This window comes from Leptosomus discolor, chromosome 3, assembly GCF_034619465.1.
Source record: "Leptosomus discolor isolate bLepDis1 chromosome 3, bLepDis1.hap2, whole genome shotgun sequence".
Lineage (NCBI taxonomy): Eukaryota > Metazoa > Chordata > Aves > Leptosomiformes > Leptosomidae > Leptosomus > Leptosomus discolor.
Genome location: NC_141393.1, coordinates 74,137,146 through 74,162,425, shown reverse-complemented (window position 1 = coordinate 74,162,425; position 25,280 = coordinate 74,137,146). Strand labels below are relative to the sequence as shown.

The window sequence follows — 25,280 nt, the reverse complement described above, 5'->3', positions numbered from 1 at the left end:
TCGATATGTCCCTCTCCTGTGTGGGATTTACTGTTTTTTTTTAATATAGACTCAAAATACAAACACGTTGCTTATTCATGCAGTAGCTCACAAGACACTGTTTCCTACCGTAGGATACGGGATGTGCATCTAGAGCCATGCTCACACATTCATTTGACTGTTGAATATGTTAGGACTTGAAAGACCTAGATCACCAGTCATGCCTTCCTCAAGTCTGGATTTTAGAACTAATCCCAGAGCTTCCCACCATGACACAAGTTTCCCTCATGGCAGATTACAACACAGAGTGGACCTCAACCACCACATGCTTGTTTAAACTTTAGTCCCTGATGAATTCACTTCCAATGAAGATGGGGGTTTTTTAAGTGAAAAAACTCTTAACAAATAATGTAAAGAAATAACACCAAACAAAAACCTACAACCAGTTCACTGCATTCGATCAAAAGCACTTGTTGACTGAGTCAAATTCTTCACATTCAAGGGAAGTTTTATTAAAAGGAAATTCCGAGAAACAGATTTTTTTCCTCCGGTTCCTCTGACAAGATTAACTATGTTCTGCTTCAGCAGTAAAAGGTTTAAAAAAAAAAAAAATCCCCATTAAACTACAAGAGTCTTGGAGTGCTCTTTTCTTTTCCCAATGTGTTAATCAGACACTTCAGCTTTTCTGTGACCCTGAGGAGGGGAGAACATTCCTTTCAACCTTGCTGCTGTGTTTTTCTGATTGCACTAGCAGGCCTTTTTGCCCAGCAGCAATCCAGGCAGAGCCGGCTGGTTTGGTTCAATCTGGAAGGCTGTTGTAATAACAGACAGAACAAAAAGCACAAGGAAGAGCCTCTCGGCTGTATAAAAGCCCCTCCGACCTCCAGTCCCAGCAGAAGTGCATCGGCCTCAGCAATCAGCATGACCAGCCAGTCTCAGGGAATCCAGCAGCTTCTGCAGGCAGAAAAACGTGCCAAGGACAAACTGGAAGAAGCCAAAAAAAGTAAGTAGCTGGCCTGATTTTACTGTAGTTTTCAACTGTAAGCTCTTCAGAATTACAGTGGCTCACAGAAGAACATTATTTCATCTGTATACGTCACAGCTGTGCTGCTCCTATTCTAGAGCTCTCCTCACTTGCATTTAACCAAACCTGAACATTCAGAGTTTGCTTAAAATTGTGTGTGCATGTGTGTGCGTGTGCACATGCTTATTACATTAAATAAGCTTTTCATTGTTACATTCATCCTGTCAGCTAGATTTTTTCTTGCTTTATCTCAATGCCAATAACATCATTACAGCCTTCCTTAGTTGTTTAAACTAGAAGCCTACACACTTCTGGCTGCCAGCTCTGGAGGACCGAACTCCAAATTCTTTCTCTTTACAGGTCTTGTATAAATTTTTCAGTGTCCCTCTTTACTTATAAAAATCTAGTAACTTGCCTTCTAATCTCAGCTGAGCTTCAAAAAAAAAAAAAAAGATATGAAAGAAAGGGACACTTCAGCACAGTGACAGTAATCAAAGTCACGGTACAACATCAATCACTGTCAGTACTGTACTAGGTCATTCATATAAGTCTTATTACATGGTACAAGTAATCAGCAAGTGATTAAATGTTCATTTTAAAATAAAAGTTTTGTTTACTGAATGCCTAAATGCCCAGGGCAAAGCATGTATAGATATCCAATAATAATTAATTCAAGTACTTTTATTCTAGTCTTATATAAGCAAAAAATTAATAATAGCAAATATAAAAATGAAGGTGTTTGCTAGAATAATTTAAATCTAAGAAAGAATACTCCTGGCAGAGTCTTTCCATTATCCATTTCCTTAATTTTCTGCATTCATCTCCCAGTGATATAATGCAAAATACGATAACCTTATCCTCCTGAATGTAGGTACCAAGCACGAGTCACTGACCTGGATTAGCACTGAAATATTAATACTGTTTCACGGAGTTATCTTGATTTAGAAACCAACAGCAGGAAAGAATGTGGTCCTGCAGGACTCAATTGATATGATGATGTCACGTGGTACAAGACTGTGATGAAGGAATATATTTTGAGAGAAATAGAAGCTAAATAAAAGTAATTTGTGTAGTTTCTATATTTCTTCTACATACAAATCAGTATTGCCGTGCGTTCATTAATCATTAGTGTGGCATGTTAATTTGTACAGCAGCACACAAATAATAAGTGGAGAGGCAATACCCCTTCCCGGAGCGCTCTGCTGCTGCCTGTGCCTTGCAGAAGCAACAGAGGGGGTAAAAAAATTAAAATTATCCCACCTTCATAAAACAGAAGATTCATAAAAAGAAGGTGTTTGGAAGTTGCTGCTCCCAGCCTGAAAGCAAGGAATAATTAAGTGATTTGACCCTTATATAGCTAAACAAGGTGGTCTGGTTCTTCCCTTCTCACGTAGGGCGGAGGAAACACGCTGTCCCTCAAAGCAAGAAGCAAGAAAGTGTGTGACCTGGAAAGGCACAGCCCCCAGTGGTGGGAGTGGGAGTTTGGTCCGAACACAGGCTGCAGAATCAGGCCTTTAGCTATGATAGCTTGATGTTGATTACCTTTTACTTTTGGTTTTGAGGGGTTTTTTTTGTTATTTTCAGTTCATTTGGGTTGTTTTTTTTAAAACCAGAAAAGTCAAGTTTAGGTTTTTCTAAAACAGCCAGTTAAAAGAGGTTTTGTAAATTAAGGAACTGCAAAAATTAAAAGTATGATTATAATATAAAAGTAATGACAGAAGATGAGTGTTTTGCAGGACTTGGACACAGTTACGTGTGCATTTACTCTACTGTGCATAAAACACACTCCCCTGTTATCACCTCAGCCCCACGCAGAGCGCTTGTGATAAGCCCAGAGCTTCTTACAGTTAAAGCACCTTGCAGACCTCTCTGAGTCAGGAACTTGGATTAAATAACTGTCTACACTTACCTCAATGCTAATACACTGGTAGCGGTTATTCAACAGCTACAGAAAAACACTTATTAAAAATTTTGCTATCCTAAAAATATTTAGAGTAAAAATGTTTCATCACTATGACTTTTTTCTCTATCACTTTTAAGGCCAAATATTTTTTTGCCCTTATACAAATTATTAAGGAAAATAAACATTTCTCATACATAAAAATCGGGGGAGGGAAGATTGAAGGGGAATAAAAAACACAGAGCCAGACTCTTTTCAATGGCACCCACCAAAATGGCAAAAGGCAACAGCACAAAATTAAGCGTAAGAAAACAACTCAACAACTGCGAGGAAGGTCAAACCCAGGAACAGGCTTCCCAGAGAGGCTGTGGAGTCTCCATCCCCAGAGACATTCAGTACCTGCTGGCCCCCTATCAAGCCGCCTTTGCCAAGCTTGCTCTGAGCAGAGGGGTTGGAGTGGACCCTGGAGGCCCCTTACAGCCTCAGCAGCTCTGCGTGATCCCATGAAAAAGCCTCAAGCAGTTTTAAGAGATTTTATTCCTAGGTATATTAGATCAAGGGAAAAAAGTTTAAATAGGTAATGAAGTGGCATATTAATTTATGACCTAAAGACTTTGGTGGCTCTTTTTGTTCACGTTAAATACTGCCAACAGTTTCTATAGGGTGTGAATGACAAAGCGCTTGTGAAGTTTAGATCTGGTGATCACACAAGCAAGGTCAGGCCTTAATGTTTCTGATTTGGGTTTTTCTAATGACTAGTCCACCCTGGATTTTGTGCTAAACCAAGCATTATAGCTAATCTAGCAGAATAATTAATTCTACCTAGACAATCATTATTATAGTCAACATTACAAGTGGTTTGCAGTGAAGCTACAAAATGAAATGAAAAACTATAAAATTTCCATGTTTTCTTTAATTTCATTATTTTTCACAGCAACATCACTAAGCCACCTTAGATACCTAACTATGCCAATATAACTTAAATACTGTGAGACAAGGACAAAAGGAGTTCTTTTAGTGCCAAATCCAGTTATGCCAAGTCGGAATTACTTCAGTAGTCTCTTCCCCAGAGTGATTCTGCAGTTAGATCAGCAGAAAGGATTGCATAGTTTGTCTCTGAACATAAAAACTAAGATAAAAGGAAAGACATGAAATGCAACCAACATACTGAGTGCAACCGGCTAACCTGTGCACATACAATTCAGCGAAATAAGGTGAGGACTTGCTGCTTCACCCCAGAAAATACCAGCTCAGATCCACCTGGTACCAGTCCAGATCAGCAGCTTCTGCTCAGGGCCTGGCCCTCTGCAGGTCTGGACCGCATGTGAAAGCGACGAACCCGTCCAGTGAGTGCTAATGCAGTCCCGTCCCTGCTAAACTGTACATGTGACCTCCTTTGTCACCACAAACAGTCACTGCACTACACGAATGAGTCCGACTGTTCTATTTACATTGTAACGCGAGAAGAGTGAATGGCAGATTGTTCATGGGACACAACCAGGAAAAGTCATTTTCAAGGAAATGTGATGAGCAAAACTACCCTTATGCAAACCCTTTGGTGTTTACAGTTGATACCCACATAACCAGATCAAAATGTATTGTGAACACACATAATATTGTATATAAACAGATAATGGGCCTGGTTTTGCTGACATATGTGCAGCTGTTTGTAATGCAAAATCCACTTTGGATAACCGAAAAATTAGCAAAATAAATATATTTATATTTATAGACATGAAGAAAAACAAAAATATAGTGCTAAAGCTCCTCTGTACGTGCTTTTTCCTACTTCTTGCTCAACACCATTTGTCCTGGCTTGCAATATCTTTACTGTATCATTGACCGCTGTCTTTTATACCTGACAAATTATTAACAGTTTGTTCTAAATGCACACGTGCGAGGCTGAAACTCTTAAACTGATTAATCACAAACCAAAACAGTCTGTAATCCTTTGGCCTTTTATACACAGAACTGCTTTACCTATCATTTTTCCTTTAAGCATAATTCGAATCCCAGAAATAACTGAGCGTTGTCAGAGCCAAGACATCAATTCCTGAAAATCCTTTTGGGTAAAACAAGGGAAACAAATGTGTTATGAACACTGGGTTTAACAAAACTTTTTTTCCTATAGATTTTTATATCTTGGCTTGAATTTCTAGTGCCTAATAAAATGAAAACTCAGGTGAAAGATTTCAGGAAATCAGATTAAAAACAAATATTAATCAAAATATGGTAGTGCAAACAGAATTATACTCATGGTGCTCTCTTGGATAATATTCAGGCCATATTTTATCTACTGGAAAAGCTATACATACTGATCAGCAGCTTCTATTGTATTTTATTAAAAGTGCAAAATAGTCTTCTCAAAATCAGCATCCCTAAATCCCATTTTGCACAAAATTTAACACTCTTGAAGACAACTGAAATGGTCACATTTAAAGAAAATATGATTAATTTTTGGCAACTTCTTCATATGACGTGATTTCTATGCAGAAACCCAGCTAAATGCCTAGATGATAAGTTTGAAAACAGAAAACCAATTTTAGCATGTCAGATTTTGGAAAGTAAGGTAACTCAGTGTTCAAGCAAATTAGAATGCAACATTTTTGCTCTCTGCTGTCTTTCTTGCAAGACCTAAAAAACTCCAACAACCTAAAAAACTTTGCCAGTTCTTTCGGATCTAACCAGAGCTAGGTATTTCATTAACATCACAGCAATATCCAGAAAGAAGATTACGGCCTTTCTCCATACTAATAATGCCTTCCCGTATCAGGTAAGAAAAACTAATATGGGGCTGACTTATTACAGAAAATTGGTTAAGAGTTGGCCGATTTAACATGATGCTTAGAAACTCATAGGCTGTCAGCGACCCTAATCACAGACCAGAGCGTACAAGGAAACCAGGCACAGCACAGCTGCTTTACTGCTCCCCGTCTTCAAGGATAGGAATGAGGGACAAAAGGACAGCAGCAAACCTGGCTTGCACAGCCCTTTGGGGCAAAAATCTCTTCAAACTTGGAGCTTTCCCTACCTCACCTTTATGGCCCTAGAGGAAATGTCATAGGGACAGGTTGGTTTGCCCATCCTCCTGTATTTCTTGCCCTCTTTTTGCATGATCTTGGCTGAGTTTCAATGCTCTGCCACCCTTCAGCATGTAAGGTTTGACTTCAGCTCGGCTGTCCGCTGCAGAGAATCCCATCCAGAAGATGGGTAAGACTTTGAAAAGGCAATTCCATATTGCACAACTAAGGTAGCAGACAAGTGGTTAATAACAGACTGATTAATTAATTTTGGTTTGTCTCTAGTGAAACAGCAGGTTAAGCTCTAGTTTCTGCTTAACTTAATCAGGTGCAGCATATGCACTATCACATATGTTGGCAGTTGCCGATTCTGTCCACAACGTTGTTGAACTAGCAGTAATTTACTCACAGCTTTTCCACTTAATTAAATAGGAAGCAGCAGGTTCCTGCTGTGCCAATCCTAAAGGCATCATGGAAAAATGAAATGGCTGCCACCTTACAGTGACACCCTATGTATTGTGCTTACTCCAGTACACTGTCAAGACCTGACATGTATGTATATATATACTCTTTGGTTCACTAGCTACATTGTCAGAGGCAAATGAGCTGTTGTTTTACAGTTAATCTCTCTCCATTTTGTGCATTTTACATGGATTTATTTATTATCTGGTAGCCAAATATGCAACATATTTACTACAGATGGCCCCCCAGATGGAATTTGAAATTAAAATCCCACTGATTTTGAAATAATTTAATTTGCTGTAGAGATCCAGTTCCTCAGCTGGTGAAATTGGCAGAGCTTCATTGTAGTTACTCCTCCTCACCCCGACTTCCAGCTCCAGAGAATCACTCCCCAGCTCCGCTCCTAGAGGAAACGTCTATAAAAGGCTGATCAACTCCAAATTTGGCAAAGAGAATAAAGGAAACTTCAAAATACAAACCTAAACCTGGTTCCAAATCTTGTTGTCCAGACTGATGTCAGGCTCTTACACAAATCTGTCAGTTCACACATACTGGCCACAGAACTTCATACGGTGAGTGGCAGAAGCTGAGGGAATCAGCCCTTATCAAACAAATACAAACTCCAGGAAAGTACACTCCAGGTTTTAAACTGAGTTTCTGCCCCTTTATACATAAGCACAGTGCCTCAGTGGCAGAAGGACTTTGAGAAATATAATTAACTACACAAGAGAGCACTGCACTGATGAACTGAGAGTCAGTAAAGCTATCTAGTTCCTCACCAGATTGCTCCTTCCTGTAAAAAGCCTTTATACAATTGCACACCCCACATCTCACAAGAAGCACACCCATAAAATCAAACAGTCAAGAATCAAGACTTTAAAAAGAAATTCATATTTCAGGCATCTCTCTGCTTCTACTCACCCATCTGCAGATAATAACTTCAGAGGGAGCCATCAACTGGGCAAATAATTTACTGCTGGATCAAGCATTTTACCCAGGCTTTTGTTGAATCTCAGATGTATCACGACCAACAGTCTTTCTCTCAAGATTCAGCTTCTTCATTGTGCCATCCTCAATAGAAGCAGATTGCTATATTCCACACCTGAAAAGGCTTCAGAAGCCCAGCACAGGTGTAACCAATCCAGTGTGTAAGCCTGGAAAAAATAAATCAGAAATACAAACGCTCGTCTTTCTAGCCTAGATTGAGAATGTTCCTTAGGATCTCAGAAAAGGTACTGTTTTCAACTTTATTGCTTGCATTGCAAGATTAAAACAAACAAACAAACGAACAAAAACCCTTACAAGTTTCCATATTGCTCAGTGGTGTTAAGTAGGTGGTTACAATAAGTAAATAAATAAATGGATGTTTCACACATCAAATTAAGATGCCTTTTTCAGTTGCCTAGCCTCCCCTCTCTCATTCTTGTGATATTCTGATTTAAGCAACTAAGCAATAGCTTTTTCAGCCATCAAAGACATTTTTCCTGTTAAGAAAAGGAAGCAAGCTTATCTTCTCCCACTCCTAATATTCTAGCCGTACAGCAGGGACACCAAAAGTCACCATCAGCCCAGTCAATGCAAGAGGTTGACAGCCCCATCAGTTAGAAAGTGACTTTTTCCTCACAAAGTAGTGTAGCAGAGTCTTGTGGAGAGCCATACAACTTCACTGACTTTATACAAAACGGGCAGACAGAGGCACATCACCATGAGTTGGCTATGACATGTTCAACACTTACTTCATGTAAAAACTTAAGCATCACATTCCCACCGAACCTTTTAATCCTGTCCTTTAGATAACGTCCCTGCTAGACTCAGGAACTACTTTATGCCCTGTCCTGCAATGACTTATGTGGGCTTGATTTGACAAACCCTTAGCATTTTATGTAACTAAGACGAAGTAACTATTCACAGTGAGCAAAATTAAGTAGGTAAACAAACCTGTTCAGGAGGAAGGCTCTAGTTCCCACTACAGCCTAAAATGCCACCTTACAGATCACCCTCCTGTTTAAAAAGAAAAGGAAAAAAAAAAAAATTTAATCACTTTCATATTTTCTATGCATTGGTAGAGAACACCATTGATCTCCTTTTTCTCTTAATCACTCACCTCTCCATTTAACAAATGTTAAGGGAAAAGGATGGGGGAGAAGAGGACAAAGCCTGAAGGATGCAACTCAGTTTGGTAGTGGTTAAGATGTATCTTGCAGTACTTTGGAAATCTGCCAGCTCAAAGCAGAATCCAGTTGGTGTGGGATGAAGGGATGCTGGCAACCAATCAATACAGCAAATCTTACAGAATAACGTCTTTCCTCGTCAGTGACAACTAAAATCTGTTATCTAGCTGCTACTATTGCTGATGAAGGAAAGATAGATATTTATTTAAACACCAAGCTGTGATTAAAAAAAAAAAAAAAAAAAGAAAAAAAAAGAAAAAATAAAGAAAAAGCATTTGTGTTATCAGAAAATGTTCAGATGCAAAAAGACTTCTGTTGTTAGCAAACCAACAAACAACAATTTCATTTGATGTGTGCTTTCGCCCAGGGAGTTGGCTTCAGAAGATGGGTACTTGCGTGACTGGCTTTCAATCAAAAAGGATCCTACCCAAATCACTTTGGCTCTTCTGACCATTCTTGTGCAAATAAAGCTGCTGTTGACTTTGCTTGAAGATTTGTCCGTTTTACTATGCCATGTAAAATACCTCTGATTTAGAGAGATTCATCTTTCGGGATACAGTAACAAGTGTGAAGTAAATCCTTGTTTCTTCCCCTCTTAGGAAAGGGAAAGAGGCTGAAGCAGGCCAAAGAAGAAGCCATAGCCGAGATAGACCACTACCGGTTACAGAGGGAGAAGGAATTTAGGAACAAGCAAACAAATGTAAGAAACATGCATATGTTCTTTTGTAGTATCAATCTACTCAATGGTAAAAGAAACTGCTTCAAACAGTGTTACACGGAGGCTTGTGCACACCAACATGATCATACTGATTAAACACAGAGGTATCAGCTATGATGTCTTCATTTTGACTTTTTCATAAGGCTTTGATGCGTTTGTAGAAGGTATTGCAGACTTTCACCACTAAAACTGTCCAGATTCTGTATTTGGCTCGTGCTTGTCCTTTGAAGACTATCTCATTTAGCGAAAAATACCTTTGGGTCCTCTTTCTTTAACTCCAGACAGATCTCATTCCTGTCTTGAAACTGGAAGTTTCAGTAAGGTGGATGTTTCAGCAAAAGCAAAGATTTAAAATCTTTCTTTCTATTTCTTTTCCACTTTAGCTGACTTTTTCGACTGCATATAAGACTGCATCTTTGATGAACTGAAATCACCAAAACTTTGGAGATTTTTACTACGGTTTCATAGTAAAAGTGATCTGGCTGATGTTTTCATATCTGAATTATAGTACATTTTATACATTTATGTCATCTTGCAGCTTTCTCTAATATTTTCATGAAGTTTCATTAACAGTTTTCTTTTTACTTGGTGACCTTCCTCTTATGTTTTTGTTCTTGTTTTTTCTCCTGCTTGTTTTGTGCAAAGGCAAGGAAACTACATGTGCAAAAGCAGCCACAAAAAAAAAAAAAAAAAAAAAAAAGCCAAAGAGGTCAAATAAAAACTGCTTTACAAACCTGTCATTTCAGTCACACTTCACATAAAACATTTTCCAGCAGAGATCACAAGCCTTAGGAACAGATATACACATAGAGTCTCTAACATACACTGCCAGCCCCCAGACACACTGTCACACAGCCAGGCCAGGTGGAATTGTCTCCTATGTACAATTTCACATGTTTACTGACAATAGAATAAAGTAAAAACACCTAAAATTTGTTCATCTTTTCAGTCAAGCCAGACCTCTTCTTTTAGGTCTGAAATAGCAGAAGAGAACAGATATTGCTTTGGTGTGAACTCAATTTTTTCATCACAAACAAAATTAAAGCTGCAGGGAAAGGCCACTGTTGCCTGAACATTTCACACAAGCAGGACAGAGCACATATTACTTCTCAAATGACAGCATGTGTACAAAATCATTGCAGTCCTCCTTCACATTCCCTGACCCCATTATGTCGAACATTTATCTACCCAGACAAATATCACCATTATTAACCTGTGCCTGGAAGGCAGTCAAGAGCTCCAGCTAAGCCAGTGCAGAAGGATGCCTGATGCCCAGTCCAGTTTACTGGCTCAGGTATTCAGACACAAGTATTTTTAATTCCTTGTCAGAGTCTCATTTAATGCTATTCCTCCTGTTACTTTGTTTTGCTGGATCCAAACTGGGGTAATTTTTCTCATACTGTAAGATGTTCCACATCAGCCCAGAACGAACAACAGCAGCAACAGAAAATAACAATTAATTTGAGGTTAGAGTGACAATATGCAAGATCTTTTTTCAAAATCTATGAAATTTAAGCCTGGATATGAAACCAATTTTGCTAGTGCTCATGGTGTTTGTACTTAGGGTCTGAGATCACTGAACTCTGGAGATGTGCAGCCTAGTTCTGAATTTCGTGGCTTCCAGGTCAATGTAACATTTCAGCGACTTTGGAGTAGCACTAGAATAAAACCAGTATGGGCAAAATAAGGGACAGATCTTCAAGATCAGCAGAAATCATAGACTAAGCAGAGCATTGTCTACATTCTGACAAGAAAAATGTCTTTAAATTCAGAAGCAGAAACGGAGCAGGGGGGAAAATACATAGAAGTGTAAGAATCAACTATCTCAAGTTACAGTATTAGCATGAACTGAGAGCGAAGGTTCCCAGTCTACAGAGGCCCTTCTTAAAATTGTAATACTTTCCTTGAGGTTTTTCAAAAGTATTTAGTAGCTGGATAACATGCAACCATCTGGGATCTCTAGAAAGTTGTTTTCCCCAGTGGAAAAAATCAGCTTCATAAATCTGGTCTAAGCTTTACAATCTTTCCCACATGAGACTTACAACTTGACTAAAAGTTAAAATAAAATGCCAGCTAAAAATAGTTACTATAGAAAACTATAACCTTTTACAGATATTTACAACTATGTCTACATCCTGTGTTTCTTCCAAATAGGAAAGTGTTTTACATCTGGATTATGGACAAACTTCTTACTATATCACCAGGTACCGATAAACAGAACTGCAAGTGATTTGTGCAAAAGATCTTCACTCAGCTGCTTTTCTTTCTCTTAAGAACTAAGTTGGGCTGAAATCACATGGAAAATAAAGCAAATGACTCCTTCCTTGTTTCTGGTCATCCTCTAGGTATCCCACTAACATCACAGGTTAGCTTCAGCTGCTAGTCCACCCCAGAGAACCATGGCAGGAACAAGAGGAATATGTTACTTATTCCTTTCTTACTCTGTCAGCATGCAGTAATGACTTCTTCTCTCCCCCATGGAATTCTTTAGCTGGAAACCAATTTCTCTGCTGGTATCTGAAGGACTTTTCCATAAGGGAAGAATTTAAGGGATGTTGGGGCAGTGGGGGAGGAGGGAGCAAAGTCACGGATTTGGAACGTGTGCATCTGTTTATAACATAACCTTGCTAAAATGTTCAGCGAGTCTAGAGTCAATTAAATTCTAAGCGAATGTCCTGATATTAACTGTGCCAGAAGCTGTCTGGTATTTCGCCAGATAAGAAAATGTAACATTAAAAGACCTTGTCTGAGGCCTGTTGAGGGTCATATATCACTAACTGCTGCAGACACTTCAAGTACTCTGAAACTATAATTACACATTGTCAGGAAGGCTTTCCCATGTTTTCTCTCTTTAGTCGCACTCACATTCATTCTCAGTAAGGCCAAATGAAGCACACTGGTGATAGAACTTAGCTGACTAGTCATTAAAATAGAAAACAAATTAAAATGAGAGATAAAAAAGACTAAACATGTACAATGTTTTTCCCACAGTGAGCTGGGAAACTTTCATTGCATGGGGAGATTCCTGTTGCTAATGAGCATATGAAAGATTTCCCTTTAATCCTGGTTTTATGCATACAGTTCAACCTAGATCATACCCTTACTGTTAGGAAGAACTGTGACATGTTTGTGTTATGTTTATGCTAGATGGTGAAGAAAAGTACAATAAACACAGTCATATATAACCCTTTATTTTGCTCAGAGGACTTCTGCTTTTCAGGTAATGGGCTCCCAAGGTAACCTCTCTGCTAAAATAGAAGAGCAAACAACAGAAACCGTCCGAAACCTCACTAGCAGCTACCACAAGAACATGGAGAGCATAATGAAAAAGCTTTTGAGCACAATATGTGACATCAACCCTGAAGTTCACCAAAACTTCAGACATGCAGTTTAAGATCCATTGATGTGCTGGGGAAGGATGATTGTAACAAGCAGCCTTCTTTCTTGATAAGCCTAAATATTTCCTCATTTACTGTTTCTGTATGTGTGAGAAAAAAAGAACACTAAAGCCAAAAGCACACTGTTCCACATTGGCTTTTGATGTGACAAGAATTATACAGGGTTTCACAAGCATTTGTTGGAATATTGTTTCCTCTTGGTAGCTAAGCCCCTGTCATTTACACAAGGGCAAGTCAACAACAGCAGAATAAATGATTATTTGACACCAGCAGCTTTTCAGTGGGAGCCTTTATTCCTTTTCTTTTATAAAATGTTCTGTAAAAGGATGTGGTGTTGCTGAAGTCTGTTTATCCCAATCTTTATTGTACTTCAAGTCACACAAAATAGACTATCACAAGAACTTAAAATAAAACATTTCTGTTTTCCTTGTGATGCATGGAGTGGTCAGGTTAAGGAACATACACAAACTCTGTAGCTTTTGGTCAAAATCATGAGTCAAAATATTTTCAATTTTTGGATGCTAATTTAAAGCAAAATAAATTATGTTCAAAAGCTGTACTCAAAATATTGTCCTGTTGTTTAACTACACCACAAACTTTATATAGCCTTGTTAAGTCTGAAAAATTAGAACAGAAATAATCATTTATAAAATTGCTTTGGTTCAGGGTGCAGACTAGCACATCCATCATCATCTATACAGTTACACCAAAAGCACAGGAATCCATGGGCTCAAACTCTACACCAGTTACGCTAAATGGTACCTTAACCCACAGGGTGTTCACAGAAATCATGCCAGTTAAAGCTCACTTCTGTTACACTGAGTGACCTTGAGTAATACTTCCCCCTGCAATGGCACAGATTTCCCTTGGAATAAATTCTACTGAAGCTAAAAAAATATAATATGATCTGGTGCTTTCCAGGTGAAGCGAAATAAATCTGAAGGGAGGCTGATGGGAGGCACTGATGAAGTGGGGATCTGGTACACACCTGCATCATGAACCCCCTTAATGCCTTGTCTCCACCACAAAATTACACAGAATTAGAAAAGAACCCTGAGAAATTGCAATGGCTAGCAAACAATAGCCATGATTTTCAGTCCATGTAGACACAGACAGATCATTTCAATTTCACAGCAGCTGGTCATAGGCAATCTTCTGTTCCAGCGAGGTTTACACAACTGACACGCTGTCATGTGTAAAATGACCGTAAAGCTGTAGTCAATGTCAGCAAACACAGCTCCTCAGGGCTGTGCCTGGATGCTACATAATCTCCAAGCCCTGATTGTTACAGTCTCCTGTGCTTGGATATATTCTCTGGGGATGCAAAGTTGCCGAGGAATGGGGAAGAGACTAGAAATCCTATTGACATCAGCTGAAAGGCTCATTTATTTAGGAGTGCTTTGAATCAAGCTGTGATAGGCTTCGATTTGCTGAAGGGAGGAAGGAACTCCAGTCCCAGCCTACACGCATGAGCCAAAGCAGGCACCCTCCTGCATGGCACAGGGCAGTCAGGATTGCCTCGCTCCCTAGGCACAACTGCCTCCAGTTTCGGTCATGGCTGCAGTCCAAGTGCAGTGCTCAACTGTGAAACATATATTTTCTGTGAACAGCCACCAAGGTGGACACTAACCTCACAAGAACTCACTGCAGTGTTCAGGACTTAGCTTTCCCCTTTGGGCTACCTCAGCACCTTTTGCACTGGTTATCACTTCTAAACATAAAGAAATATTGCAGGTTCATCTGCAGAACTAAAGCAATGGGGTTTCCATTGCCAGCTGTATGGGATAACAATACCCATCCCTGTTCAGTTAGAGCAGAATTGTCACAGTGTGGTGGGCAGCAATCTAGAGAAGCAGCTTTTCAGGAGCCCAGCAACCCAGATTACATCAAATAAAACTTCCTGCATTGCCCTGCTTCTTTTTATGACATTTCCCCTTTCTCTCATTCTTGCCCACATCTGTCCTCTGTCAGCAGCTGCTTCTCTTGCAAAGCTTCTGTCCTCCTTTCAAGGCTACTCTCTACTCTTATGGTCCTATTGGCCACAAACACATCTCTTATTTAAATCTTCTTTAAAATACAGTATCCCATGAATACGGCCCTCCTTGACAAAAACCCGAGCACATGGTGGGGGACAGCAAAAGTCACCAGCAGCATGGATGAGCACTGGAGCACTGTCTGGAGTGTTTGGTGCAGCTGTGCCATCTCTCATCACACAGTGACACTGCACTGCAATCATGGCAATGACCTACCTGTAACCTCACTGTCACCTGGATACCTGAGATATAACTTGGGTCTTAAGCTCTCAAACTTTCTCAACATGATTATTTTCTTGAACTGTGGCCAGAATGAAGAGCTACCACTCATGAAAAAGGAATGAATTTGTTATTATTAGCTGTTTGATCTTGAGCGATATAAACCCGAGAGCTTTGTGAACTCTGTGTGCATTTGCTCTCTTCTACATCTATTCCTACTTCTGGACAGGGAAAGGGTGGTTATACCACCGCTTTTAGATGTACAGAGGTAAAAGGCAAATTAGACTTCGTGTAGTTTGGCAGGATACTGGGTTTTTTAAATGAAGAGTGTAAAGTACCAGCTGCATCAATGGAATATTGAGGTGCCAAGAAAATGCCTGCTGAATTTACAAGTGCACAAAATATCTTGTATGTGACATTCACACTTTCAGGATAATGGCAAATAATCATTCCACACAAAAGAAAAAGAAATAATAGAAGCAAGGAGGTTTAATTCAAAATGGATTTAAAAGAAAAATAAATATGAGAAGCAAACATAATTTCAAAATGTTTTTAGACGCATTAAAAAACAGTTAAAAATGGTGAGTCTGTATTAGCAGTTGCCTACCACGGATGATTACAAATGCTTTGCCATCTCCTGAGAAGTGATCCCCACACCCCAGGGAGGCCCCAGCCCTCACAGTGCCCTGACACTCTATTACCTAATGTGTACCAATGCAGTTGCTAAACAAAACAGCAACACTTCATGTGTCACAACACAAACAAATTTAAGAAATCGAAAGCCACACATAGATAGCATTTGTGCCTGTGTAATTAATTTTTTTTTTTTTTTTTCATAAATACGTCTGAAATCAAGGTCCTAGCAAACACCTGAAGAGCTCCTATGAAGGTTTCCATCTCTCCAGCCATGCTCTTCCCTTGGAAACAGTGGTTACCTGACCATGACACCACTTCAGACGGAGAGATTTTCTTCATATCGTTACAAGCCAAACTCTGTAAGGAGTAACTATTATCCTCCCCACCCAGTATACATAGCAACAGTGATTAGCACTTTCAGTATTTCAATTAGTATCTTCTAATTATCAATAAAATAGTAACCAATAAAATTGATGGAGCTGATTCAAGGTCTGCATCCGATCCCACCAAAATCAGCTGCAAAACTCCCACAGTGTGAGAAATTAGGACTGAAACAACAAACCCGGGGAGTTTCCTTCATTGGCCAAATTCTACACTGACATACAAGAGGGAGTTAACAAGGCTTTTGCTGTCTGAAAAAGAAAAAAGCTATATTATACAATAAATTCTACATCTACTGATTAAAGTGTCTAGAACAATTAGTGGAAAAGGTCATACCAGTGGAAAGTACAAGAACTCTTTTATACAACTCATGACATGAAGCTGAATTTCTCTGGCTCTTTTCCCTCAATGTTCTACTTTAAGTCACAATATATGAGGATGTAGTGATATGATTCCCATTCATGGATGATGAGGGAAGATCTCTGGACTCATGCAGGTAAGATAGAATATCTTTCAAGTCTAAATAAAGTAAAATGAAACAGACATGAAGAATTAATACTATGCTCTAGGTAGAGGCTTTCTACTGACTTTCCCATTAATTTCTGAAGAGTTTGGAAGTCGAGATGTGGGAAGTCAGAACTAGATGTTAATCTATTACATGGATTATGATATTAAGTTAAATCAGATTTCATTCCTTGTATACAGTTGCATCAATTCATTTTTCCATATTAAAATACACTTGGAAGTTCGTAAAATCAGTAAAACATAAGTTGTTCTTGTAAGTAATCATATGCAGGATACAAGTGTATGTGTGAAGCTCTTTACAGAACAAAATGTTTCAGTCTCTGACTTAAAACGTTTTGTAGTTCAAGGACTGTAAGTAATGTCTCCTTACAAGATGGGATGGGAGCTCGGGAACTACTACAGGACAGGTGACACAGGCTACCATGACATACAGTCACAGAAGATGTGAACCTGCAGATACATACTTTCACACGCAGCCTTGCCCAGAAGCATCCTTAACTGCAGACGAAGCAGGAAAGACGTCCACGTGTAAGGATTTACTGAGCATCCCTGCAGCAAGGGGCTGTGTTGAACTCTGTGTACATATCTAGGCAGGGTGAGACTTCAGACTGAGTCTGGGGTTGAAATATAAACATGTTTTTAAGCTGCTAAGCAATACCTTCCAACATTTGCAGTGGTGTTGGCTATTAGCTATATTGACAGACAGGTTATACTGTCATCAGTTAAAGACATAGCTATTGTGAAATAGTAACAGTTCTTAATAAAGAAAGAATGAACCTTGCCCCTACGGTCCACTTGGTGGGAAGACATTACCTTCAACTGCAATTGCTGCTAACTAAAACTGTATAAGACAGTGCTGCATCTTTCAACTATGGATTTATTTTTTCCCAAATAACAGTGTGCAGACTAATCAAATGTTACCTAGACACAATTCTTCAGTCCCAGCCACCTGTCAGGTTCCTACTCTAGGATGTCCTCACCAAATGACTAACCCATGGGAACCATACCTGTGTGGCATCTCATCATCACCTTCTCCATACCCTGGGGCAAAGAACATTACCCTGTCTGCCCAACAACTGAATGTGGAGCCAGGTGCTACTGAAAATAAACATAAGGGGAGGAAACGATACCGGACAAAGATTTTGGGGTGACAGCAACAATTCCAGTTCTTTTCTCTTCCAGGAACCCACCACGGTCATGTATTGATTAAGTAGAAAACCTGAATGTTACATAAAGTTACATTCTGCTTCATGTATACTTCAAAATCATTTCCTCCAGTACATCATAGAAATAGAGGAAATGCCTGTTACACAATACACGTGTCATATATTCCTGCCAGGCTCACAGTGGCCTGTCCTTCACAGATTTGATTATTCCGCTTTTTATGGTAGTATAAGGCACTTCAAACCCTGAGTCTTCCCCAAGGAATGTTAACACTTGTTAATAGTACATGACCCAACCAGTATTACTACAAAACACTTGGAAAATGTTACATTGGAGTACTATTAATACACTCTATTGCACTTACAGGACATGACCGCATGCGGAAAATCTGATGACTTGCAAGCTTATTAACTTGCTGAGATCTCTCATTGTTTTTATGAAAGATATGCCACAACTGAATTACCTGACCCAGGGTGATTCCTGAAAGTCCCTCTTGCCCCAAATATCTGATTTATTTACAGGTACATCAGACTCCAATATGCTACCGATTTCCTTATCAGTTTTGGAAATACAGAAATTTTGAGTAGAGCTGTGCTCCAAAACCTGCAACCTGGTTAAAAACAAGCTTTGCATGAAATATCATGCCAGAAAAATGACGTCTGTACTTGCTATCAAATAGACTTTGCTTTAAGAAACACAGTATTTATAATTCAATTCACTTGTAAAAAAACAAATAGGACAGATATCAATAAAAAAAACAGATCAGCAATGCTAATATAATCTAATTTCTATAACGTTTTTCATATATTTCATGTAACTATTTTTTTCACAATCCTGATTTCTTGTAGAAAATAAACAGATAGATAAAAACAGACATATAACATAGATGTAATTCAACCATGCATGTGTCACTTCGGAAAACTAATCTAGCATTTTGTGGCAGTCCTCTTTCCATTCAGACTTACTTGTGGGAAATAGTGCAAATACATGAGTAATCCCATTGCTGGCAGTGGGATAATTCATATCTGTGCTTGAAATTAAGCAAAGGTGTAGTGGCAGCTCAGAGAGCAGAAGCGAGACTTACCAGCAAGGACGGGCTGCCAGGTCACCACGGGTGCTGGAGATCGCTCCTGCCGAGAATTCTGACCCACATCTGCCCTCTGCACCCGGCGGCTGCCTCTGCCTCGCACCAGCACTGCTGTCCTGCCACCCCAGGAACACATGCCGTGACTCTCCAATAACCTCAGGAGCCACTTTTGAACCTACTTTATAAACCTGGCTCCCCATGCATCCAGAGGACGTATTTTACTCTTACTTGTGGTTTCCCAGCTGTTAGCAGTAGTGAAGAACGTTTAATAAATGAAATAATTGTGTCTTATATCAGATTAACACTTCTTAACTGTGTATCTATTAATATCAGTTTCAAGGAAAAGCAACAGCATTGTTTCCTATTAACACTTAACTGCTCTGTCTGCATGTGCTATGGGAAATGTTTCTTGCGGCACAGGCTGCCAAACCTGTTCAGCATATTTTCCTTAATGGCTTTTCCATTCAGCTCTGGAGTAAGTAAGTTAATATTCAGCACTTTTCTCTTTTTTTAAACCATTTTTCTTCCACCTCATTTCTTAAATATCCTTTGGAGTCACCCACAAAAGTGGCATTGAAACAATATTTTACTCTGAGATAAAGAGTCTGCAGAATCTCTACACATTTCTGTAAGTACTTCAACTCCTACTCACCTACACAATTTTTACTTACACATACATATGTATATGAGGACAAATATGTCCCATATATATCCTTTATATTAAAAAAGTTGAAGTAATTTTCATTATTCATTCAGTTTCTGGGTTTGACCATAATTATTTATCTACCCTGGAAAAAAATAAAAACTACTTTCCTACCTGTTTGTATCAAATTCAATCCTGAATTAGTCATCAGTTTCCCCTTAATCACTGCTAAAAATAGGCAATATTCGCCATACAGGTTTTTAGACCTGACCTAAGAGGATGTTTTCCAAAGTAACTACAGGTTTCTTGGAAATATTCCTTCCAAACTTTTGGTTATGTAGAACTGTTGTGAGAAAAAACCATCTTAGACTTGATTGTCAGGTGCTGGGAATCACTATAAGTCAGATGATACCAACAGAGCAGCAATCAGCTCAGTTTTGTAAAAATCTCTGAGCTCTGCATCGGTGTATATCTGTGGCACTTACTGTTCCATAAAGTCCCAGGACTTCTGATGCTTTGCTGATACTACTGCTCCTGTCTGAAAAAAAACAGATTCAGTAAGAAAAATACCTTGTGATGGAGGGAGTTGCTAGACTAACAAGGCACAAGAATAAAGCTGATTTGCATGGTCACAGTTTGTGCTAGGCCCACGTGCGGTCACTTTGACTCCCAAAATAGCCCACTGTCAATGAAACGGGCCGCAGAATATGCCAGAAAATTAAAGAGAATTGCAAAGCAGGAGCATGTCCCAGTAAAACTGGCATTTTCTGAGAAAACTTTCCATGAAAAGTTTTGCAATTGGCTCAAGTTTTAAATTGTGATGCTGTGTTATTTTCAATGAGAATAAGTTTAAGAAACAGAACTTACTCTGAAGCACATTGCGATACCCTCTGGAACACCGTCTGCTTCAACAGAACAAATGGATATGGCCACGTTCAATGCAACACGAACATTTTTCACAGCTTTGATCTGTACAGAAATTCAGTAATTCCACAGTATAGCATGGTGCTTTAAAAATATGATTCACTTGTTTGAGATGCAACTCGTTCAAGCACTAAGACCAATATTTATACTCTTTGGTGGTTAAGAAAGATGTCATATTCAGAAGAAAATATGTTCTACACAGAAGCATGTGGACTTGTCAGCAAACACTGAATGCAGTCATATATACTAATACGTTATTAATTGCTTTGTGGATAGTAAAATCAAGTCCCTGATGTGCTTCAGAATGAAAATATCTTTCCTCTCCTTGAAATGGTGAGCAAACTTGTATCCTACATAAAAACATGGACTCCAACATTCCTTAAAATCTTGTGCAGCTTTTAAATTAAACTTCAGATTCATTCTGTAATACCAGGTGGAAAAAAGATAAGATTAGATGTGTACTAGTTAAGGCAGCATGTAATTAAAATTCAAAGCACTAACAAAAACTGCACTATGCTGTTTATAGTTGAGATGCAGGCGTAAAGCTTAATGAGCCTTTTTGTTTTCTCACCCCCCTGCGACTTGTTCCAACTCTTTTAACTATTCTTTTGCCTTGTAAACTTCATGTCCTTGAGAGGTGAAGATCAGGTTGAAGGTGCATATAACATAAGGAGCGTTTGTGTTTTACTGCCTTACTTCCGCTCAGCTGCTCTTGTGAGGCTGGACTCTTGCAGAGTACTAACAGCAACCAAGTTCAGAAGTCAAGCAATAAACTGGCACTGCAGCAGTTACAAATGTTTGCATAGGAAAAACATTAGTAGTACATGCACAAGCATTTGTTGACCTTACAGGCTACTACTGGAGTTCAGACTTCAGCATGTCTGTGAAAGAGCTGGGAATTGAAAAAGCAATCTTAACAGAGACCTACAAATGACAACATGGGTCTGCAAGAGGTCCGGTTATTGACTTAAAACCTCAGACTAATGCCTTAAGGACATTGCTAGAGGTGCAATATCCAGCTCCTCTGCACTGCAGTGGCTTTCACCAACCGTCAGGGTGCCCTATATTTTTTGTAGTTTTGTTCTAATATAAATGAGGCAGCAGAGGCCTGTTTTATAAAGACCATGCTGCTGATGTCACTGAAGGACTTAAAGGCATCTTTCCATAATTCTAGATGCTGAATTTGTCTCCCTTTCACAGGATCCTTGCTCAAATTAAGCACATCTACCACACAAGGGAGTGCAAATGCTAGAGTAGTTGGTTTGTCGGTTAGTGTCTTTCTTGTAACCACTACTGTCATTGTAAAGAATGAAAAAAACCCAAAAGCGTAAGACCACAAAACTTTCCTGGCTTCTTACATTCATCAGGCCAACATTTTCTCTCACACCAAACATAACCTGCTTTTCTTTACTTCTAACGTGTATCCTAATTTATTCCCACCATAACCTCCTTAATTTCTACTTACTTTATGGATACAGCTTCCATTATCCTCTAATTACTTTTTCAAATCAGCATCTTCATGCTTTCTCCTTCTTTAACCAGAATTCCTCATAGACACATACCACATCACTTCGTTTTCTCCTCCACACTCCTTATAAGAAGCTTTATTTTGCCACAAATCCTATCAAAAGAGCATGACAACCATAGAACAAAGTGTGTGACAAGACTACTGACTATCATGTTACCCAATAACATCTCAATAATTTCTTTGTTTTCTAATATCCCTATTCATCTGCTGACATGTTTTACTACAAACTCCTGCAGACGGGAACCATCCTCCCCTCCAACCTCAGCCCCGAGTCCCACCCTCACTGCAGTCCTGGTCCATGACTATGTTGCCCAGCAGTCACCAAACACAAATTATTACTATTAAATAACAGAGCGTGTGGTTCTGTTGTGCCAAGCCCTATACAAACTGAGGGCCTTGAGCTGTTTTGCAAGTCTGCTGCCCATGTTTGGGTGCTGACGGATACATCCAGAGCATTGCCCACGGTGGCACGTGTGAATCTGACTTTCCTGAAGCATCACGCAGTGATTGTTTACAGCCCACTTACGTTGACACAGTTGTGCCCAATCGCTTACAACTTGAACAAACTGTTTGCTAAAATCAGCTTAGACTGCAAAGAGAGGTAAGCTGAACTAGGGCATTAACCTTTTTTAAATCGAGAAGCAGAAGGTAATTCTAACCTCTCCCTCTTACATTTGGTAAGAAAGCAAGAATATTCCTTGTGTTTATCCCTGGGGTGGGATTAAAAAGGCACATTATAAACCAAAAATATTCCATTTGCATTGTTTATACTGAAAGACTTTAATTTAACAGGTCTGACCTGGATTAAAAATAATGACCCTCCAAATTCCAAAACTTCTTCATATAAATACCAGCTGTCCATTTTTATAGCATAATTTGAGCCAGTTCTTAATGTGTAGCTGGCTCCCCACCACCTGCCATTAACAGTTTGTGCAAAGCTGAACCTAATTGTACAAGGAGAGGAGGAAACCATCAAAGTTATTTCTTAAATCAATGTATCATCTATCATGCCCATCTCTAAGCATGCCACTGCACTGCTGGTAAGCAGACTAATATGTCAAATATACAAAGAAGGGAAGGGTCTACGATTTTGCCATTACTGCTGGCTAATCCTATTAAAATAACAATATCTATACAATAATTAGATGTCAGAAATAATGGGTACTGCTCTACTTCTGCCCTCTTCTTTCTTTATTTGACTCAATATTTCAAGAGAAACTGATCCAGTGGCCTCTAGTTCTGACCTTTATCAAGTATTCCCGAGATCTGCAGCTCAGCTTTTCTAATCTTACCTTGACTCCGCTTCGGTGACCCCCTCTCCCACTACAGACTTCCCCAATTACCTCAATATTCGCAGTATTCCCTAAAGCACCACTACATGGAACACTATTATCTCTTATCTATTTTATCTATTAACCTCAGGAACATTGGCAAGCTATTATGGGCAATCACTGTGCTTACAGAAAAAGGACAGAAAAGGGGCTACACTTTAAAGGTGTATGTGGAAATTGTTTGCCATTTAGGGTACATTTTGCACTTTCTTCTGAAGGAAAAAGAACTAGATCTTTCAGAAGCAAAGCCAACGTATCTCAATTAAGCTTCTCGGCTGTTTTGCAGTTGGTGAAGTACTCATTTATTTTATTAAAGATGTTTCGACTTGCTTGTATTTTTCCCACACATTTTCTGTTGCTCACTCCTCATAGAGAGTCCTCCAAAAGGGAAGAGCCACCTGGGGATGAGGATGTCCTGGATTCCAACTCTAGCCCCGTTCCCTGTTTTCCAGGTCGACGGCCAGATTCTTAAGTTGACAATGCCAGGCATCTGCCTGGGGATGGGAAACAGACTCCTGAAGAGCAGGATGCTTCCAGAGAAATAGATAGTTCAGGAGAGAAGGAGCAGTCAGCATGGAAGAGACAATAATAACATGAGACAGTAGTTAAAGCTGGAGGAGAGATCTGCTGGAGCAAAACTCATCCCCGGTCACGTACCATCAGTAGAGCCAGCAAATTATTTATCAAATTACTTCTTTTCTAATCAAAACATCTGGGGCTTTTTGAAATCTGAAATTCAGAAATATCATCCATAGCGACAGCTGAGATCAATTTTTCCCCTCTCATTGGTGGTTTGTTTGGGTTTTTTTAAATTGCAGATTTGGTCATGAGATCAGATTTTGTAACATTGCTGATTCCAGATAAAAGGGGAAATAATTTGTCTGCTTCACAAACAAACTCAAAACATAATATTTTGATCTGTTGGTTTTGGTTACTGCTATTTTTTTAAAAAGGAAGAAAAAAACCCCATAACCTTCCAGTTTTCCAAAAAGCTCGAAAGGTTTTTGAAAACTATTTCTCATTTTAAGGGGCAGAGCAGCAGCAGAGGCATACATATGCTCTGAGCACAGGGGGAAGGAGAAAATCTTGGGGCTGTGCTGTACATATGGGGCAAGATTTTGAAAGCGCTGCTCTTAGCCTTCTGCAGAGACAGGCACATATCCCAAAGTAGTCAGGGTGACTTAGAGGTGCAGAGCTTTTCTGGTAAAAAAAAAATAAAAAATAGCAGGTAGTTGGTTTTTTCCATGTTTAAAGCTGTTATTTAATGACACCGTTATATTTTATTTTGAAATAGTGCAGAATGCAATCCCCGACTAAAACTCAGTGCTAATTCCACCTCTAATCAGTAGATGGCACCATGAATTCATCAAACAGGATGGAGACCAAACGAAAGTATAAATTTATCCCCCAAAAAAAAAGAAAAAAAAAAAGGAAAGAGAGAAAAAAGCATACAACCAACTTGACACACATATATCAGGAATTAAATTCAGAGGGTGTAACTTTCCCTCCATTCCACCCCTCCAAAAATAAAATCAGCTGTGGAGCACACTGTGTTACACCCCGATGCACAAAGAGGAGCTATACCTAAAACATCCCCAGCCTTGCCCTGTCACTGACCTACATTGTCTCATGACCTCCTGTGAGATTAAAACAACCCACAGAAACAAAAAAAAACCCAACCTTTTCCTCTGTCCTCCCTTCTCTCTGAACAACGGCGTGTCTGGGGGAGAAGGCCTCCCCCAGCTAGAAGGAGGACCCAGTGGCAACCCACGGGGAGCTCAGAGGAGAAGCTGGCAGGCAGGGTTGTCGATCCAGCCCCAGAGGTCAAGCTGGCTTTTGGAAAGCCTCACCTGGGGCTTCTGGTCCATGGACCAAACACCTTCAGCTCTGACCCTGCAGCATGTGTACAAACGCAGGCGGGGGGGCTGTGAGTCCACCCAGCTAACCGCAGGCTGTTGGCAGCTTTCAGGCTGAGAGCAGCCAGGTGGAGAAGAGTTTATGAGACTTTTTTTCTTCTGCCCAAATAACTACTTTTTTCCTTCAGACTCAGAGGCTGGTAGAGGCAGCCTCGCCCTCTCCCTCACCAGAGCCCTACGTCCCTGACGGAGCACGGCGTGAGCCAGCAGCTCCACAGCAG

At 39.6% G+C, this 25,280-nt stretch overlaps 1 protein-coding gene across 1 annotated transcript; it reads left to right on the top strand.

The window, feature by feature from the left end:
* The first annotated feature begins 900 nt into the window (after positions 1-900).
* On the top strand, positions 901-12,668 carry ATP6V1G3 (ATPase H+ transporting V1 subunit G3). Its single transcript, XM_086463166.1, has 3 exons — positions 901-982; positions 9,156-9,256; positions 12,495-12,668. The coding sequence occupies exons 1-3, from the start codon at positions 901-903 to the stop codon at positions 12,666-12,668; spliced, it is 357 nt and encodes a 118-aa protein (XP_086319292.1).
* The last annotated feature ends 12,612 nt before the right edge of the window (positions 12,669-25,280 follow it).